At 39.8% G+C, this 20,824-nt stretch overlaps 1 protein-coding gene across 3 annotated transcripts in view; it reads left to right on the top strand.

Annotated features, from left to right (window-relative positions):
* The window catches only part of C7 (complement C7), a 66,665-nt gene that overhangs the window by 7,757 nt on the left and 38,084 nt on the right, over positions 1 to 20,824 (top strand). For all 3 annotated transcript variants that reach the window (XR_003482458.2, XM_027401372.2, XM_027401371.2), the window contains exons 2-8: positions 2,715 to 2,770; positions 5,265 to 5,340; positions 9,318 to 9,459; positions 12,742 to 12,889; positions 13,827 to 13,965; positions 18,726 to 18,896; positions 20,294 to 20,537. Coding sequence is in view for 2 of the 3 variants with exons in the window: in XM_027401371.2 (XP_027257172.1) it covers positions 2,715 to 2,770; positions 5,265 to 5,340; positions 9,318 to 9,459; positions 12,742 to 12,889; positions 13,827 to 13,965; positions 18,726 to 18,896; positions 20,294 to 20,537 (976 nt within the window). In the remaining variant the exon portion in view is untranslated. The remainder of the gene's footprint in view (positions 1 to 2,714; positions 2,771 to 5,264; positions 5,341 to 9,317; positions 9,460 to 12,741; positions 12,890 to 13,826; positions 13,966 to 18,725; positions 18,897 to 20,293; positions 20,538 to 20,824) is intronic.

Here is a 20,824-nt window from a genome sequence, read left to right as displayed (position 1 = left end):
GGGGGTTGCTCTACAGTCACTGTGCTATCTACTTGTTTTACAGAATCCACGCTCACTAGTGAGGCTGGAGAAGGACCAAGGTGTAGATCTTCAATAACCTTTAAATTATATAGTTACAAGTTGAACACAAGTTACAAAGTTGATACACTTAAGGCTACAATGCTACAACACCAAGGAAATCTACAAAGTTAGGTTCACAGTATAACCTGGCATTTATTTTTACTGTGCTTGTGGGTTTATTTAACAATTCAGAACACTTGTTAGTTCACAAGGAATATGATAAGCTTGCTAAAGTCACCTAGCCAACCTGTTTTCCCTAATATTTGAATTCACTGTCAATCAAATTCCTTCCTTATTTTATGATGAGACATCTTAATAATTGCTTTGTTTAAAATGTGTTTCACCATCATTAATTTATGACACTTTAATGTCGTGATAATAAATATACCTTTTATTTTAATTGGCTTACAGGATGTCAACAAATGAAGCACCAGTTTCACTCCAAGATGCATGCTTAAATTTAAAAGTAGATGTTTACATTCTTAGTGTAACCCTCAAAGGTATGCTTTTGTGATGTTTCCAGCAAGGAAAACACGAGAAAGCCTCGAGCTATCAAGTAGCAGAGGTGATCTCTATGTCTGATATTTTGAGGAGGAATGACCTTTGACCTCCTTCTCCATTCAAGTCAGCTAAACCTGGGGAGAATGGCTCCAGAATTCCCCTGGGTTCTCTGGGTGCCACTTTAATAGGTGGTAACTTGGGCTGAGCTGTTGAAAAAGAGTTCAGAGCTAGGAAGCTTCCCTCTGAGCTAGCTACAGGCCCATGACATAGTCTGCCCCCTTGGTATGAGCTCAGCCCAGAATCAGTGACACCAGGGGATAGGGTAATCCATAGCCAGGCACAGCGATGCCTCAGATCAGCACATCAGCTGCAATATGTTAGTGGAACCAGGAAGTGCTAGTGTTCATTTGGGGATGAAAAACAAGAGAAAAGAACTGAAGGTGCTGTAGGTCTAACTGAGTGTCACAGGCACAGTTCTTTCCCTATTTTTCAACGTGGCAAATTCTAAACTGATTATTTATAGTCAGCTTGGGCACAGGACTATTCTATTTTCATGTGTATTCTTCTCTTTCTAAAGGGCAGGAAGACAATTTGCTCCTGTTTTAGGGACTGTCTTGGTTTTCGGCTTAAAAGTACTGACGAAAGCAACTCAAGGAAGGGTGTATTTTAGCTCTCAGTGCAAGTCACAGTCCTTTGTGTGGGGAAGTCAAGGCTGCTGCAGCTGGTCACATGACATCTGTGGTCAGAAGAAATCAGTGAATAAACACTGATGCTTAGTTCCATTTCTCTGTTTATACAATCCAGGATCTCCTGAGAATGGTCCTCTAGATATTCTTTTTTATTTTTTCAGACTTTTCCACTGTCCTTTCTAGATATTCATGTCTAGTCATCTTCCTTTCAGTTACAAAGTCTTGCTTGTTTACCTCTGTCCCTTATACATCTACAAATCTGCCCTTTGTATCATGACACAGACACACAGACAGACACACAGACATACTCATACAGACACAGAGACACACACAAACACACAGAAACACTCATACAGACACAGAGACACACACAGACACACTCATACACACACACACACACACACACACACACACACACACACATACACACACACACACTGAAACCTGCTGGGTCCGTTTTGTGTTCCTCTTGTGTACATGTGTTTAGTGCAGACCACTCGGAATTAGGTAACTCAGGTTCTTTCTTGTAGAAAACCAATTCTCTATCTCTCAGCAGCCATCCATTGTCTATTGCTCTTCACCTAGAGTTAGGGCCTGTGAGACTCCCTCAGCCATGTTAGCATGTTTATCTTGCTTAGGCAACAGTAGTCTTGAGATTTCACAGGTGCAGCTCTCCTGTTATGTCTAGAATACACTATCTTATAGCAGGTGCTGTATTCCTCTTTAATCTCTCCAATCTCTCTGTCACCTTTTCTACCATGTTCCCTGAGCCTTAGGTGTAGAGGCTGGATTGTAGATATACCAGCTGGGATTAGGTAACCCACAGTCACTTGTTCACTCTCCTTTTTACTTCGTTGAGTTCAACATTTTTAGATAACATCTATAGATGAGTTTTATCCAATGGTATTTCTCTTTTTGTGCTTGGCTTATTTAACACAATACCTTCTAAGTTCATATGTGTTATTGCAAACAGGTTTTTCTTTTTTAAGGTTCAGTGGTATCCCATTGTGTGTATTTTCTCCTCCTCACCCCCTAAACCATACTGGAGGTCAAGTACAATCTCATGTAAATTGATTAAGCACCAGTGAGCTGTATCCCTTATTTTCTCTTCCTACCTTTTTCTTAATTCTTTCACCCAATGAGAGACACTGTTAGATTTCTTGTTTTAGCTATGGTGACTAATACTACAATAAATATCGGGATGTACATATCTTTTTTTGGCATACTGATTTCATTTCATTGGGATTGCAAAATCTTATGATAGCTCTATTTTTAAGTTTTTTTTGAAGAACCTTCAAGCTTCTATTTAAAATACAATCTCAAAAAGAAAAGTCATTTATCTTTTATATGATTCTTTGACTCATATTCTCCCAATCCACAAATCTATACTTAAATGGATGTATTCATTTTTAACTCATTAAGGAAATGAAAGCTAAAGTAATATTTCATTGTTTTCTATCCTAGGCAATAAGCTTATTCTTTTTGGTGGGATTTATGGCAGAGTTTCAAATCTTCCTAAGGTAAGAATGCTTTGGATTTTGTATTGCAAATTTAAAAATATAAGAAATAGGGAATTCCTTAGTATGGTTTAACTTCTTCTTCTTCTTCTTCTTCTTCTTCTTCTTCTTCTTCTTCTTCTTCTTCTTCTTCTTCTTCATCTTCATTGGTTTTTTCGAGATGGGTTTTCTCTGTATTGCTTTGGAGATTGTCCTGGAACTCACTCTTTAGTCCAGGCTAGCCTTGAACTCACAGAGATCCATCTGCCTCTGCCTCCCAAGTGCTGTGGTTTAAATTCTATAGAGCACATTGGATGTGTTTATGCATCTCATTTTTCCATTATTTTAGAAAATATAATAATTACATTTTATTTTTTTTCCTTTTGAGGAAGAAACAAGAACAAAAATGCCCCCCCCCTTTTTTTTGGTCCTGTTCCAGGCTTTTACCTTAATCAGAGAGCTGCAGCTGACCCAGAGCAATATTTAATCTTTAAATTTAGTCCTTGATAAACACTCTTTAGATTTTAAAGGTCAAGAGTTTTTTGTTTTTTTTTTTTTGAAAATAGTTTTCTTGGTTCCTGAAGGTTGGATAAAAGCCAGCACCATGGGGTCTGGAGAGATGGCTCAGAGGTTAAGAGCACTGACTGCTCTTCCAGAGGTCCTTAGTTCAATTCCCAGCAACCACATGGTGGCTCACAACTGTCCTTTATGAGATCTGGTGCCCTCTTCTGGTGTGCAGATATACATAGAAGCAGAATGTTGTATACATAATAAATAAATAAAATATTAAAAAAAAAACATGTTGATAAAGTGAAGATCAGTATTTAAAAAAAAAAGCCAGCACCATTTACCCATTCCCTTGCTGTTGGATTTGTACTGTTGGATTGATAGAACCAGGCCCGGTCACTTGATGGAACTATTAGAATAAGTGTCAGGAGATGTGCAAGACCTGGGGACACAAAGAATGAGATGGCATGTAGAGCCCACTGGTGACCAAGGTCCTGAGGCCAGCAGTGTGAGACAGGAGGGAAGGCTACACAGTGTCCATCCTGTGCCCCCATACTTGGGGAAGGCCTCTGTTTCCTTGTGGGGCACAGACAGGCAAACAACAGTAAATTCAGAGGAGTGAATATGGAGGATCGTTAAACATAAATTGCTGTCATATAGCCTTTGCTAGTATTTTTCTACTATTCTTAGAACTTGTCTTTCAAGTTTCTGGATAGCTCTTCATGTCATTATTGAGTTTCTTCAAAGGGCCAATACGCTCCTCCCAAATATTCTCACCTACTCGCTTAACTTTGACTACTCCTTTATTTATACTCCTATAATAAATTTCATGTAAACATTGTCATGGTTAGGGTTACTATTGCTGTGATGACCACCATGACCAAAGCAGCTTGGAGAGGAAAGGGTTTATTTTTTATTTATTTTTTATTATTTTTAACCTGATCATTATAGTTTTTTGTTGTTGTTTTTTGTTTTGTTTTAGTTTTTTATTTTTTATATATTTGAATTACAAACAAGATTGAATTACATGACAATCCCAGTTCCCTTCTCCCTCCCTTCCTTCCCTACCACCCCTCCCCAACTAATCTACACCTGACTCAACCTTTCTGCTGAGGAAAGGGTTTATTAGCTTCCTCATCACAGTTCATCACTGAAGGACATCAGAACAGGAACTCAAGCAGGGCAGGAACCTGGAGGCAGGAGCTGATGCAGAGGCCATGGAGGAGTGCTGCTTACTTATGGGTTTCTTATAGAACCCAGGGTGATCAGATCAGGAAAGGCACCACCCACACTAGGCTGGAACCTCCCTCTCCCATGGATCACTAATTAAGAAAATTCTCTTCAGGCTTGCCTACAGCTTGATCCACTTATGGAGGCATCTCTCAATTGAGGCTCCCTTCTCTCTGATGACTCTAACTTGTGTTAAGTTTACATAAAAATAGCCAGTACAAACACTGTTATGAAATTTATCACATTAGATATAGTATATGATGATTAGAAATTGATGTATCCCTATCCTTACAGTACTTTGTACAAAATAGGTATTTAATAAAAGTTAAGCTCTAGTAAAAATAAGTGCCCTTCTATTCATTTTCATATATCTTATCATACTTTTAATACCTCTTTAAAAATTTGAAGGCATTTCTTTTTACCCAACCTATGATAAATATATAAAATGGGCTTCATGGTGATATTTTCATATGATTACATGCTGCATCTTAAAGCACATTTTTGTTGTCTGTATTTTTTTTTTTTTTTTTTTTGAGACAGGCTCTCACATAGCTCAGGCTGTCCTCAAACTCATTGTGTAGATGAGCAAGACCTTGAACTTCTGATCCTCCTGCTTTTACCTGCCCATTCCCAAAATTCGGGAGCGGGAGACTGGATCACAGGTGATCACTGTTTAAAGCTGAGCTAATTTTGATGACTTTTGACCATTCTTATCTATTCTTTGTGTTCTCTTGCTTATCATCCCACCTGTTTTATGATGGAAAATCTGTTGCCGTGACAGAGCCTCTTCTCCAGTGAACTGTCAGTGGGACTCCTATGGTCCTTGGTCTGAATGCAATGGCTGTACCAGGACACAGGTAGGCTCCTACAGAACATTTGACTTGGTTATTGTTATGTGAAGGTATGACCACAACAAAATCAACTTTTGAATGGTCATCAATTAGTGTTCATGTATTTTGAAACCAATTTTAGTAGTTTTCCAGTAAGAAATGAGAACTTGTTTACAATACTGTTATACTGTGATGTCTATATTTTTTTTTAATTTTTTTTTTTTTGAAACACAGACAGAAAGTTCAGGGTAATTCAGGGTAATTAAACAAACAGGAATAGCATAGAATAAAGTTTAAAATCTATGTTTTGTTCACCAGTTTCAACTTTTCCTCTCAAACACCAGTAAACAGTGAAATGGATGCTTCATTTTATTTAACAAATAGGGCCAAATAAGCCTGGCGTTGGTGGCACAAGCCTTTAATCCCAGCACTTGGGAGGCAGAGGCAGGCAGATCTCTGTGAGTTCGAGGCCAGCCTGGTCTCTAGAAAAACCAAAAAAAAAAAAATAGGGACCAAATATGAATAAGTCAAGTATCTTCAATCTTTTAAATTTATTTCCTAAGTAATAATATAAAATGAAACACTAGGCATGACTCAAATATTGCACAATACTTCTTTTTTTAATTTTTTAAAAAAATTTAAATTAAAAACAAGATTGTTTTACATGTCAACCCCAGTTCCCTCTCCCTCCCCTCCTCCCCTGCCCCCCACCTATCCAATACCATTTCTGCTCCCCAGGGAGAGTGAGGCCTTCCATGGGGGGGGTCTTCAGAGTTTGTCATATCCTTTGGGATAGGGCCTAGGCCCTCCCCCATGTGTCTAGGCTGAGGGAGTATCCCTCTATGTGAAATAGGATCCCAAAGTCCATTCCTCCACTAGGGATAAGTACTGACCTACTACAAGAGGCCTCATATATTTCCGAGGCCTCCTCACTGACACCCACATTTATGGGGTCTGGATCAGTTGCACAATACTTCTAAAAATGTGTTTTTCTTTATAAACCATTCATTGATAAGAATACAGAAATTTTGTTTTGTTTTGTTTTTTGAGGCAGGGTTTCTCTGTGGCTTTGAAGGCTGTCCTGAAACTAGCTCTTGTAGACCAGGCTGGCCTCGAACTCACAGAGATCAGCCTGCTTGGGCCTCTGGAGTGCTGGGATTAAAGGTGTGTGCCACCACTGCCCAGAAAGTGTTATTTTCAAAATAAGTTACACAAATGAAAAATTTGGCATCTAGCAAACATAATAGATGATGACTATGATTACAGAGGAAACAAAAACACAAGGCCAAATTAAAAGAAACAGCAAACACACAGATCATTTTTATAATTTAAAAACCAAAAACTGAATTCTAAATAGAAAGACAGAGGATGTTTGCCATATAAGTATTTTCTTTCCTTTGATGACGCTCATTGTGAAGTGGATATATTCCAGTTGACAAAACACAGTTTTTGTTCAGAAAGAGACAGGTGAAAATGAGAAAGGTCAGAGGATCAGAACTGGAGAGGTGAGAATGAGCCTGTGGAGATCGAACAGCCTTTAGGGCCCGGCTGGCAACACAGAGATGGTCAATCATCCCTGTGCAAGTGCACTGTGTGTTCAGAACCCAGAAAAGCTACAGATGTGGCAAGTCTTTGTCCCTTAAAAAGAGCGACTAAAAGCATATTTGGAAGCTTTACTGGTGCCATTTATTACAGCTCTGCTGTTAACTGCAATGCAAGGTGCTAATGCCAGGCTGAGGCTCATGAAGACTCAGCATCCAAATTACACAGTGTGACCACTTGTCTCAGGTGGTACCCACTTTCAACCCAATGTAAGATGGATGAGTACATTTAAAATTGGTTTGTATGCTTGTTCTTCCCTGTTGATTGTCACTCAAGGTTTGATTCCTCTCGAAATGAGATGGGCTTCTTTTTGTTAATAGAATAAGAGTTATTTTAGTTAGTGTTACTTGTTGTGCCCGAATCACAAGGATCCCCAGAGACCAGGGAGATAGACCACTAATGCAAATGCACGAGGTTTATTAAATTGTTTGCCGGGCGTTGGTGGCACATGCCTTTAATCCCAGCACTCAGGAGGCAGAGGCAGGCAGATCACTGTGAGTTTGAGGCCAGCCTGGTCTCCAGAGCAAGTGCCAGGATAGGCTCCAAAGCTACACAGAGAATCCCTGTCTCAAAAAACAAAAAATAAAAAAAAATTTTATCCTATACCTCTGGAGGGACCCCATCCAACAAGCTCACATAGCAGCCTCCAGAGGGGTGAAGTTCCCTGTCTACTGCTAGGTTTTAAAGACAAAAGTTACAGGATTACATCAGTAGGTACCAGTTGGTTTCTGATTGGTTGACATTTGAGGAACAAACAAGAAATTTTTCAAAGTCATGTATTTGGCATGTAATACCTGTGTATCCATTTTTCTCATAGGTTGGTGCTGGGATGGAACATTCTGTGGTTTCTATGGCTTGCAGGTGGCCTATTGTACCAATATTTTTCAGAATTGAATTTCCTAGAGACTACAGGGGAGTTTCTTTTGTGGTCAAACAGTCCCCAGGATCCAAGTATCTAAGAGGCTAGGGGGGTTTGGAGTTCCTTTGTGTTTGGTTTTGGCCCTAGGCCTGTTGCATACAACATAGTCTCTAGGAGCTAAGGCTGGTGAAAGGGTTGAACTGGAGTTTTGGCTTTTCATTACTATTGCTGTCAAACATCATGACTAAAACCAACTCTGGGAGGAAAGGGTTTATTTCACTCACAGTTCCATATAACAGTTTATCATCAAAAGTAGTGAGAACAGGAACTCAAGCAGGGCAGAAACCTGGAGGCAGGAGCTGATGCAGAGCCCATTGAAAAGTGCTTCCTATTGGCCTGCTCAGCCTGCTTTCTTACAGAATCCAGGCCACAAGCCAGGGATGGCACTGCCCACAATGGGCTGGGATCTCCCCCATCAACAAAGGAACCAAACACAAAGGAACTTATTAAGAAAATGCCCCACAGCTGGAAATTATGGCGGTGTTGTCTCAATTGAGGTTCCCATCCTTCAGATAACTCTCGCCTGTGCAAGTTGACATAAAACTAGACAGCAAAGGGACAAGTACAAGAGGAGACCACTAGTCAATAGGAATGATGGTGCTCTGTTTAAGCATTTGATATATAGTTCCATACTTAATGTGAACCAAGTGGATTTTAGGACAGCTTATGAATTTTTCACTTAGTGCAGAAACTTCTTCCATTTTCTTCTTTTCCAAAAGATGTCTGATTTTAACTCATTTCCCTCTCAGAGCTCAACTCTCCATCAGCTAGTAAAATCTCATTGTTAACATCCCTTGACATTTGGATTGCTCATAGTCATTTTGCACACTTGGCCTCTCTATTAGTACATTTCTCTCTGGGTTCTTTTTCCATGTCTCTCTTTTTTTTTTTTTTTTTTTTTTTTTCCTGGAAGACCCAGCTCAAGTCAGTCACCTATCATGTTTATTAAGGTTTTCTTCACTTCATCCCCACATCCTTCAGATATGGTTTCACAGAAATCTGCCTGCCTCTGCCTCCCAGGTGCTGGAATTGAGGTGTGTACCACCACTGTTCTGCTAACTTCACTTCATCTTAACTCTTTCCCCCATAACCTTCCCTGCCCTTTCCTCCAACAAAATGCATTTCATTTTTTTCTGTTCTGCTTAACTCCCAGGATATTCTGGGGGAAATGTTGAACATTCTGTATTGTAATGTATTTATTCTTTCAAGTTACATTTCCAAAGAGTCATTAGGAAGAGCGCCCCCCCCCCCCGCCACTCAACAGTGAAAGTAAATATATGGTTTGAAGATCTGTGTAAATAGCAATCTAACTGTCATTGAACCTTCGGGCTCATTGATTTTGTGGGTTTTACTTCTGCACCACATCAGAACACGTTCCTGGACAGTGTTTCTCAAATTGAATTAGTTCTTGGATTTTATTACTCAAGAAAACTTGGGATAACCAACATATAAAATATAAAGAGATTTTCTGCTTTGTTTCCAGACTCGAAGGCGTTTGATTGCTGTTTATGGGCAGTATGGAGGCCACCCATGTGTGGGAAGTGCTTTCCAAACACAATCCTGCAATCCTGAACTAGGTTGTCCAACTGAGGAGGGCTGTGGAGAACGTTTTAGGTGTTTCTCAGGTAAGTTGTTTCCCATGGGCTCAGCATTCAAACTATAACTCCAATGATATTTGTTAACTTGTTCCTTGCATATTTGTTTGAATTTATATTGGCCTCTTAATGAATTTTCTCCAAGTATAAGCAAGATTTTTTAAAATTAATTTTTATTTAAATTAGAAACAAGTCTGCTTCACATGTCAATCCCAGCTCCCCCTCCCTCCCCTCTTCCCCCGCCCCCAACCAATCCCCCACCCCATCCCACCTCCGATCCCAGGGAGGGTGAGGCCCTCCTTGGGGATCCCCAAAGTCTGTCATATCATCCTGGCCAGGGCCTAGCGCCCCCCCCCCCCCCCCCCGTGTCCAGGCTGAGAGAGCATCCCTCCATGTGGAATGAGCTCCCAAAGTCCATTCATATACCAGGGATAAATACTGATCTACTGCCAGAGGCCCCCTCACTGACACCCACGTTCAGGGGGTCTGGATCAGTCCCATGCTGGCCTTCCAGCCGTCAGTCTGGGGTCCATGAGCTTCCCCTTGTTCAGGTCAGCTGTCTCTGTAGGTTTCACGAGCTGGGTCTTGCCCCCTTTGTATAAGCAAGATTTTTGTTAGTATACTAATTGCATAGTCACATAAATCACACACTTAGATATCACCCATTCAAAAGCAAGAAAGACATAAAGGCGTGGGCATTCTTTGGTATATTGATAGAATTATAGCTATTCACAGTTTCAACTAATTTCTTTTTTCTTTTCAAGACATAGTGTCTTGTAGATGAGACTGACATTCAATTTTCTATGTGGCAGAGAATGACTTTGAACTTTTGATCTTCCACCTCCCCAGTGCTGAGGTTACAGGTGTGAACCACCACACTCAACATAAAACAACATATTAACCATTCGGTGGTGGCACACACCTTTAATCCCAGCACTTGGGAGGCAGATGCAGGTGGATCTCTGTGAGTTCAAGGCCAGCATTGCCTGCAAAGCAGGTTTCTGTCCAGCCAGCACTATTATACAGAGAAACCTCCGTCGCAAAACAAACAAACAAACAAAAAGCACATTGAAGGGTTTGTTGTTGTTGTTGTAGTTTGTTAAGTTTTTTTTTTTTTTTTTTCCTGAGAGAGGGTTTCTCTGTGTAGCCCTGGTTGTTCTGGACCTTACTCTGTAGACTAGGTTGGCCTTGAACTCAGGGATCCGCTTGTCTCTGCCTCCCAAGTGCTGGCTTTAAAAATCTGTGCCACCACTCCTCAACATATTGGACTTTCATGGATAGATTAGTAGATAAAGAATCAGTGTGTTAGAATTTTTCTTTTACTTAGTACTTTTTAAAATTTTTCATACAATATACTAGATCATATTCTCTCTCCTCCCCCAAGTCCTCTCAGATCTTCCCCACTTCCCCACCCACCCAATTTCATGTTCTCTCTCTCCAAAAAAAAAAAGACAATCAAGAAAAAATATCTAAAGAAGATAAACCCACAAAACCCTAGCAACAAAAGCACTCAGGAAATCATGGAGTCCTTTTTGTATTGGCTAGCTACTCCTGAGAATGAGGCCTGCCCTGGAGTGTGGTTAATATACCCAGTATCACTCCACTGGAGCAAAATGATTTCCCCTTTGCTCCTGGGTATAAGTTGCAAATAGCTTCTTGGTAGGAGTGGGACCCTGTGTCCACTTTTCCTTCCCAGTGTTGGGACCCTGTTTGACCTGAACCTATGCAGGTCGTATATATACCTATGCATGTTGTCCTATATATACATATGCACATTTTTTTCTGCCTAGAAAATGTTATTTGCTTGGGGTCATTCATCCTATCTTATCTTATAGTCATTTCACCTCCTCTTCTGCATAGATCCCTGAGCCCTGAGTGCTTCGATAAAGACCTTCCATTTAGGACTGAATCCATCAAGGTCTATGGTTGTTCTTAAATAGTACTTATAAAACTTCTGTTTATTTTGAAAACTCAGATCAAGTGGTAGCTGCTTTGGGAAGCCTTTGCTAAACCCTCAGGAGGTAGAATTAACCAACAAATCACTTCTCTGTGCTCACTGTGTACCTTACACTCTCCGTAATCCAAATTGGTGACCTGTATATCTCTCTGAAATTTTGTAGACATAACTGTTTATTTTCTCATGAGGAATGCCTGGCACATAGGCAGACTCTCAGCAGATATTTCCACATTGCCTTGAGTGATACATAGAGTGAGCTGCATGCTGCACTGTGAACATTTCCGTGCACGAAGCATCCTTTGAAGAAATAGAGGAAGAATGACCTTCATAGTCGGAGGGATAAGGATGTTTTTCAAAATGGGATAATATTTAATTTGCTATTTGAAAAACATCAGAGAGGAGTAGAGAAAATCTTTCTGTACAGAGAGAATGATGTATTAAGTAGTTGAGATGACAGAAACCTTGGACATGCAGAGGGCATAGGAAGGCTGGTAAGGAAAAGGCTGGGATGGTGCTGGGGAGAAAGACAGGGCCAAGGTTATCTGGTACTCACTGATGCTTTCTCAATATTCTGAGTTATCATAGCAGTGATGCTGATGACTGATAATGGTTCCTGTCTTCATAGTCTTTACTATCAGATTATACTGCATATGAAAAGTCTGGCAATGACCATACCATACATATTTGTTTCTCAATAGCAGGAAGTCTTCCACAGAGGAGATGCCAAGAAACATAGAATTTCAATCTTTTGGTCTATTTTCTTTTTAAAAAATTATTCATTTTTATTTTATGTGCATTTGTGTTTTGCCATGAGTGTCAGATCTCCTGGGCCTGGAGTTACAGACTGATGTAAGCTGTCATGTGGGTGCTGGGAATTGAACCAGGGTCCTCTGGAATAACAGTCAGTGCTCTTAACCACTGAGTCATCTCTCCAGCTCCTTTGTCTGGTTTCTTTGCTTTAAAAAATTATAATCTTAATCACCAAGAAAAGCACAAGTTTAACATCTAGATGAACAACTACAGAAACAAAATAAAAAAGCCAAGGAGTAGGACATCTATCTGTTTTACCAGTATTGTGTGGGACTTGGGGGATGCAGACAAAAATGCTTGATGATTACCGCGTTGACTCTGGACTTTTGAGTTCAGGTCTATTTTCAGTTTCCACCCGGAGAAGGTGAAAACCAGCTCTGTGTGTTTCAAAATGGAGATTAAAAACTATCACTACTTCTTTTCTAGACAAGGTGAAGGCTTGTCTGAGACCCTCACGAGTCTATCAGTTCAGTTCAGGGGTGGGGGTGATCCCAGCCCTTATTCTTCCCTCTTTTATATTTTCCTGGAGCTTCTCTCCCATCCAGGCCAGTGCATCAGCAGATCCTTGGTTTGCAATGGGGATTCTGACTGTGAAGAAGATAGTGCTGATGAAGACAGATGTGAGGATGCAGAAAGCAGACCTTCCTGTGACATTGATAAACCTCCTCCCAACATAGAACTTACTGGCAATGGGTAAGGTGCTGAGAGGCCTTCCAAGAACACCAGTGGGTTGTAGTTTTTACTTTTTTTCTGTTTTGTGGCTTGGTGACTCTAATAATAAGCTCAGACATCTTTGCCACATCCTGCTCCAATTAAAAATTCATAGCTGAGTACCTATAGATACATGTGGGAAAATGTCCAGTCAGCTGTTGTTCTAGCTACACTGGGATTTATCACTGAACATTTCACATCAAGGGAAACCTCTGCACCATGGAAATCTGGATAGTTGGTTGTTCTAAGAGGAGGAAAAGGAGGATAGAGAGACAAAGAAAAAGAAAGAGAGAGAGAGAGAGAGAGAGAGAGAGAGAGAGAGAGAGAGAGAGAGAGAGAGAGAGAAAGAGGAGAAGGAAGGGAGAAGACAGTTGAAAGTGAAAGGGAGATTACCTTATAAGAAATTAGGATTAAGTCAATTCTAGGCTTTTATTTTCTAAAATAACCTATTAATGGAAAAATCAACGTGAATTTCCCTTCAATAGCTTCAGGTTTATTAACAAAAAAGAGGCAGAGTTTCTTTAAGGAACACTCTTCAGCATGCTAAGAGAACGAGCTGGGAACTCCGATAGCAAGCAATCTTGGCTTCCCAGTAACCTTAATTGTATTGGTTTTATCTATAGAATCAATTCTAAAGCAGCTGTTGCCATAGATACCACAGACCCTGGATACCCAAATATGTTCTTAGGCGGACAAGATGTTGGATTTCCTCTGCTGTTTAGTTAACATCAGGAGGAGCTGGCTGATGCATGGCAGGCGGGCATTAGAGTGTTGCTCCTTCTCAGGTGTGGAACTGTAGAGGAATTTAATGATTGATTTCTACAGGCTTTACTCATATTTTTTCTCTAGCTGGTATTTGTTCTGGTTTTTAATTACCCCCCACCTCCCCACCTTCTCCCCCTCTCTCTCCTCCTTACAGTTACAATGCACTCACAGGGCAGTTCAGGAACAGAGTCCTCAACACCAAAAGTTTTGGTGGTCAGTGCCGGAAAGTGTTCAGTGGGGATGGAAAAGACTTCTACAGACTGAGTGGAAATATCCTGTCTTATACATTTCAGGTACTTAATTACACCAATTTAGTTCATTGTAATCTGTGACTTGTCAGCAATCATTGTTTATATGCATCAAGATTTTAGTACTTGTTGGGAATTTGCTTATGGTCTAATATTTGGTCAGTTTTTTTATCATTTTAAAATTTTATATCTATATATACACACATATAATAGAATACATATTATAATATAATGCATATTATATATATCACACACACACAAACACACACACACATACACACACATATATATATACACATACTGTTTTGATATCATCTTTCCCCTCTCTCTAATTCCTCCCCTATGATACTTTTGCCTTTCAACTTTATTTAGTGCTTGTTAGAAAAAATAAAGCCCAAACCACAGAGTCCATTTAATGCTATCTGTATGTGCATGGGCGTGGAGCCATCTAATGGAGCATGAATAGCCTCTCCGGCTCCACATCGTTACCTCTCCCAGCAGCCATCAATTGCCAATGGCTCCCCAGCTAGTGGTGAGACTTTGGTAGCCCCTCCACTATTCATACTTCGATTTTGGCTGCTGGATCTTGTTCAGGCCTTGTGCATTCAGTCCCACTGCTGTGAGTTCATGTGGCCAATTTGCATAAATTTTTTTTTTTTTTTGAGACAGGGTTTCCCTGTGGCTTTGGAGGCTGTCCTGGAACTAGCTCTTGTAGACCAGGCAGGTCTCGAGCTCACAGAGATCTGCCTGCCTCTGCCTCCCGAGTGCTGGGATTAAAGGCGTGCGTCACCAACGCCCGGCTCTATTAACATGTTTTTAACATGCTTTTTAAACTTCTGTTTCATGTGAACTCAGGACCTTTTAGCATCTGCCCTGTATGAGTGTTAACATTCAAGGTTTTGGCTGCAGCTGGTTACGGTGATTTCCTTGCTGTCATAGTGGTAGTTCATTTACAATGCTTTATTTTAAAGCTGTGACACAACTTATATTTGCAAAGGAGTCCGGTAACATGTATTTGCAATTGGAAATCTACATGTATCTATGTATCTCTAAATAGCTGCTTGTGACTTAGTTTTGCCTGCTTTTTGTCATTTACAGAAATAGAGTTATTATGACTTATTTTTTTGCTAAAATATGTTTTTGAGAGTTATTCATGTTCATGAAGATGGAATTTTTTATTCCTGTTCCCATTTCTTTTCTTATGAAAACGCTCTCAACATTACGGTGCACGAATCTTGCACAAATTCCTAGGGTTGTACGCCTACCACTTGAATCACCATTTTGTAGGATCTGCACAATGAAACTTTTCTATGATCCCACAATGGCTGCATCAGTTGATATTCTAACAGCAGTGTGGACAAGTGGTCATGGTTCCATGCTGTCCATACTGACTACGCATCTTTGCTTTTGATCAGAGTCCCTCTTGCTCCAAGCCCCTGCTTTTCAGATGCCCCTGTTGTTCTCGTCTTGGTTCTGGGTACCAACACCAAATCTGTTCATACAAAACTCTTAAGGATCTTGGAGACTTTCTTGAGGAATTGGGTGCAGCAGGAGGGTTTCCCAGTCCAGTACCCAGAACATATTCCACCCATTCTAGTTCATATCCCAACCCTCAAAATCTCTCTTCACAGCCTCATCAAAGTGGAGTTTCTGGTCTCATTCTGTCGTAACCTCTTTGTTGGTTTCATCTTCCAACAGCTACTTTCTCACTCTTTTTCTTTACTTCATCTCAGAATTCCCTGCATTTCCAGTTGAGTTATCCCTACATTTAACTTTCATTTTTTTTCAAATAAAAAATGACTGCTGTTGAGACTGGATGACTTTCTGCCTACTCAGATGAGGCCTCTAGAGAAGCAGCTTTGATGATGAGTACTAAGCGTTAACCTTCAATTTACAGTAGAATGAGTTAGGTACAGTGAATACTTATTAAATCCTGGAACTGATGGAATCCCGTGGATAGTGAAGGCAGCAAAGAGAAGAGGAATAATAGTGAATAATAGAGGGGATGAATATGACATAAGTATATAATATTTGTGTATGGAAATGCCATCACAAACCCCCCTAACGTTTGTGTAATTATAATATGCTGGAAACGTTATTAAGCCAAGTAAGTATGACATAAAACAAAGGACTTAAGAAACAGCTACAGCTGCCAACTTTTGAATATCTACTCTGCATTTTCTCTTTTTAAAGCAACAGGTATAGATTTAATCCCTGTACTATTCTTGGACGTAATATTTTCCTAGTGTGTCATGTGTAAATTGAGGCTTGGAAGACTTTGGCTTATTCCACATTACCACATTAAAACAGTGTAACCTAGAGCGAGAGAGTCAGATTCTGCAGCCCTTTATTTTTCTGTTGCATTTTGTTTTTCTCATTTCTTGCATCTACTTTCCTTTTCAATTCTGAATTCTACATAATAAATAGCATGTATTGTAATTTAACCTCTGGCTAGGAGGGAGAACATGAGATATGGGCATGTAGGTACTAATAATTATTGTTCAACTTCTATTCCTGGAAGCATATGTTACTAATTCTTGCATAATTATAAGGGAGAGAGATTGCATTTAAATTTTCAAAAGGGTCAAATTTAGAACGTTACAGAGAGTAGGAAATAATGAGGAAGGATATTTCCGAGTTAGTTGGAAGGAGACACGCTAGAAGCCTGTGGCCTCTGGAGAGAACGATTTAACTACAGCGTGATCCTGACATTCATTTTCCTCAGCAGGGCTTGGTTTGGGGGATTGACGTCTGAAATGCCTTTCCTGTCACTGAGACTGAAGGTGTTTGTCAGAGTAGAGGGAAATTATAGCCTGTTACTGAGTGCGGAATAGCAATGATTTGCAAATCCAGCCTGAGCGAAGTGAGGTGGAAGCAACAGGCAGTGAGCCAGTCATCTGAGTGCTAAATGCAGATGTGGAGATGGGGGCTGCAAGAGCTCCCCAGAGTTCAAATAAACCGACCTAGGGCTCACTGTGTGATCAGCTCTCCACAGGATAGAGGGTGGCTTCTGACTTATTTGGGACATCAATTAGTAAGCATAAACATGCATGTTCGCTTATAATCTGCATGCTGGTTATTAGCAATGCAGGCTCTTAGGTAAAGCCTGGTTTCCTCTTGCCTAAGCCACTAACCTTGTCATACACATTCTCTACTTATTCATACTTTTCACACAAAAAAGGCTACTGGAAACACATACATTCACAAAAAAGTAATAAAATAACTGTGAAGGTGTCTGCAACCACAGCAATGTCCCTGTGCCATTTGGTTTCAGATAAACAATATTTAGGTTGTTTTTATTTGTATTTCTTTTGAGAAATATGAATCTAGGGCCAAATTTTTTGTTTCTTTTCCCCCACCTTCAAATCTACAATTCAAATCTGTAATTCCTGATTATCCAATAATATTCCTGTCTGGTTTACTGCAATCTCTTTTCACTCCTGTGTGCCCTACACATGGCTACAGGCATGATCTTTTTCAAGATAGTGTAATTTTATTAATTTTCATTCTTCTACCTCAGATAACAGATTTTCCCAATCACCAATTTAAACATCCAACACACTAACATCCCAAGGTATTTTGACTCAATTTATTATTAACACTACCCATCATTCAGCATCAAGGAGACCTGTTCAACTTGTTCTCTCTTGCCATCAGTACTTTTCATTTGCATTTTACTGCCTTCTTCCTTCAGTTTAGCCTTCATAGTTCTTCCCCTGCCAGTGTCTTCTCTCTTCAAACCTCTTCTTGATTTCTGTGTTTAGTATGTGTGCCTATGAAGCAATGTTCCATTATGATACTTTCCTTCTTTACTTATTTTCTTTCTTTGAGATAGTCTCACTCTGTAACTCAAGCTGGCCTGGAACTCACAAGGTAGCCCAGTCTCAGATGTGTCATAATCCCTGGCTGCCCGCCCCCCTCAGCCTTTGAAGTGATGGGATTACCCCTGTGAGCTGCAATGCTTGTATCATGGTATTTTCAGATGTGTCTGGCATCCTGTTTTGTTCATATTCGCTTACATTACCGTCTATGTTCCCTCCTCTTCTCCTACTGATGTCCTTTGTTTCAAGAGCCAAATGTTTTAAGTTCTCTGTTGATATAGCTGTATGAATTTGCTCCCATCTGGCTAAATGCTGAGTAAAGAAAACAGAATATATTTGTGGATGTGTTTTGTGAGCCATGGGGAGTTGCTGTTATTGACACTACAGCTCCTGCGCAGCAGAATTATCTTAGAACAAACGCTTTCTGTAGACAGGCACGACTTTAACACCAGTCACAGTGGTTTTGTATAACTGTAAAGACTTGTATTCATGGGAGACTGTGAAGAAAGCAGGCATCTTTTAAAAAATATTTTAATTTAATTTATTTACATATTTATTTATTTTTATTTTATGCGCATTGGTGTTTTGCCTGCATGTATGTCTGTGCGAGGGTGTCAGATCTTGGAGTTACAGACAGTTGTTAGCTGCCATGTGGGTGCTGGGAATTGAACCCAGAAGAATGGTCAGTGCTCTTAACTGCTGAGCCATCTCTCCATACCTGAAAACATGCATCTATTTTTTAAATTTATTTATTTTTGTTTTGCATTCATTGGTGCTCTGCCATGGGTGTTGGGTTCCCTGGAACTGGAGTTACAGACAGTTGTGAACTGCCATGTGAGTGCTGGGAATTGAACTTGTGTCATCTGGAAGAGTAGGCAGTGCTCTTAACCACTGAGCCATCTCTCCAGCCCCAAAAACATGCATCTTAAATGATACAACAAAAGCACCCTTATTTAGTTATAGTAGAAATTCTTTTCCTTACAGGTCAAAATAAATAATGATTTTGACTATGAGTTTTACAACAGCAGTTGGTCTTATATAAAGCACACATCCAGAGAACACAAATCATCTTCGTCAAGCAGAATCTTATTTTTCTCTTCCTCATCTGATCACAACAGTCATAATTCAAAGACCAAGGAAATCTACATGAAAAAGGTTAGTATGAAACCTTAACTAAATTTTTCTGTTCTTAACTGGTATTGAGTGTTATTAACATTAACAAAAGTGTATTTGTCAAAAGTACTAGTTTTATGATTTACATTAAGGCAAAAATAACTCCTTAAAGAGGCAATGCATTCCTTTTTTATATAAATTAGAAACAATCTTTTTTTCATTTCATTATATTTTTTATTTAAATTAGAAACAAGCTTGTTTTGCATGTCAATCTCAGCTCCCTCTCCCTCCCATCCTCCCATGCTCCCCACCAACCCCCATCCACTTCTCTAGGGAGGGCGAGGCCTTCCATGGGGATCACCAAAGTCTGTCACATCATTTGGGGCAAGACCTAGGCCCTCCCCCAACAATACATTCTTTAAATGTATGATACTTTTTGTTGTTTTTGACAATATATTTATCCTTTTTCTCATTAAATATTTGTTTGTTATTATTACTAATATTATTATTTGAGACAAGTTTTGTATAGTCGTAGTTTGCCCTTGAATTTTCTATGCAGCTGAGGCTAGCTTTGAACTACTACTGATCATCTTCCTTCTACCTTTAAAGTGCTGGGATTATAGGTGTGTACCATTATGCCTGGTTTGTGTTATTTCTCTTTGCTTCCCTCCCTCCCTCTTCTCTCCCTCCCTCCCTCCCTCCCTCCCTTCCTCTCTCCCTCTCTGCTACCTTTCCCCCTCCCTGTCTTCTTCCTTCCTTTTTTTGTTTTTCTTTTTTTGAGGTAGGATCTAGAATTCTGGGTTAATAGGCATTAACCATGATGCCTGATTGATTTGTAAAGCTAGAGGTTTGTTTAATCAAGCAAAGGCAGCATAAGGAAAACAAATTTATTTGTTTTATAACTAAAAAACTGGCTGTGGGATATGAATGAGTTAAGATGTTTATCATCTCTGTATTACACTGCTTACACTGTAGGGATTTAGTGCAAGTTCTGCTTTGAAACTTATTAAAAGATTATTAGGAAATGTTCAAAAGACCCCGTTAAACAAATAGTTTAACCTATAACTATCCCAGTATGAGAGATAAGCAATATATTCTCTTTACCTATAAGTTATGGCCAAAATGTGACTCTAAAATATATTACTTTGAACACTTTTTTTCAAAACTAGTCAGGCAGGCATAATACAGCCAGTTGCCTTTTCCTAGTCCAGATGACCATTGCTCAGATATCCTTGTCTCAGATGCCAACCTTATTTGGGCTCCAGAATTCTTCAGGTTACTCCGTGAAGGTGAGCTCAGCAGAAACCTCATTACAACTTGAGTAAAATCACCCTGGGTAATGGGAATTGGCAGCTGATCAAGATAATGGATAGGGAACTATTTTTCCTATCTTTTCATCTTCTACCTAAAATTCCTTTTGCTCTTTCTTTTCCCCACAGAGTTATAAGTTGCTGGTTGTTCGGAACAGCGTAGAAGTGGCCCAGTTCATTAACAATAATCCTGAATTTTTACAACTTGCCGAACCATTCTGGAAGGAACTCTCCCATCTTCCCACTCTATATGACTACAGTGCCTACCGACGGTTAATTGACCAGTATGGGACACACTATCTGCAGTCCGGAGCCTTAGGAGGAGAATACAAAGTTCTATTTTATGTGGACTCAGGATATAGCAAACACAGTGGTATGGTATTAAGCATGTGGCCTGAAAACATCTGAAGAGTTTAAAAGGGAGCAAATACATGGTCAGCTTAAACTTTTAAGCTGTAAAATTCGATAAAGACTTAAATTGCAGAGGAGCCCAACATTGCAGGAATCTATTATACTCTACTTAAAGTCCCCCATGGTTTAAGAAATGTCTGCCTACCCTTTTGAATAATACCAAGTTCAGCCATTACCATCATTGGCTGTCTCTAGAGAATGTTAGATTTTATAATACTTTACAATCTTTCCCATTTCTCCGATTTAAAA

The sequence above is a fragment of the Cricetulus griseus genome, chromosome 2 (assembly GCF_003668045.3).
Source record: "Cricetulus griseus strain 17A/GY chromosome 2, alternate assembly CriGri-PICRH-1.0, whole genome shotgun sequence".
NCBI classification, from domain to species: domain Eukaryota; kingdom Metazoa; phylum Chordata; class Mammalia; order Rodentia; family Cricetidae; genus Cricetulus; species Cricetulus griseus.
Note: the sequence above shows the minus strand (reverse complement) of the source record. Positions and strands in the feature narration are given on the sequence as shown.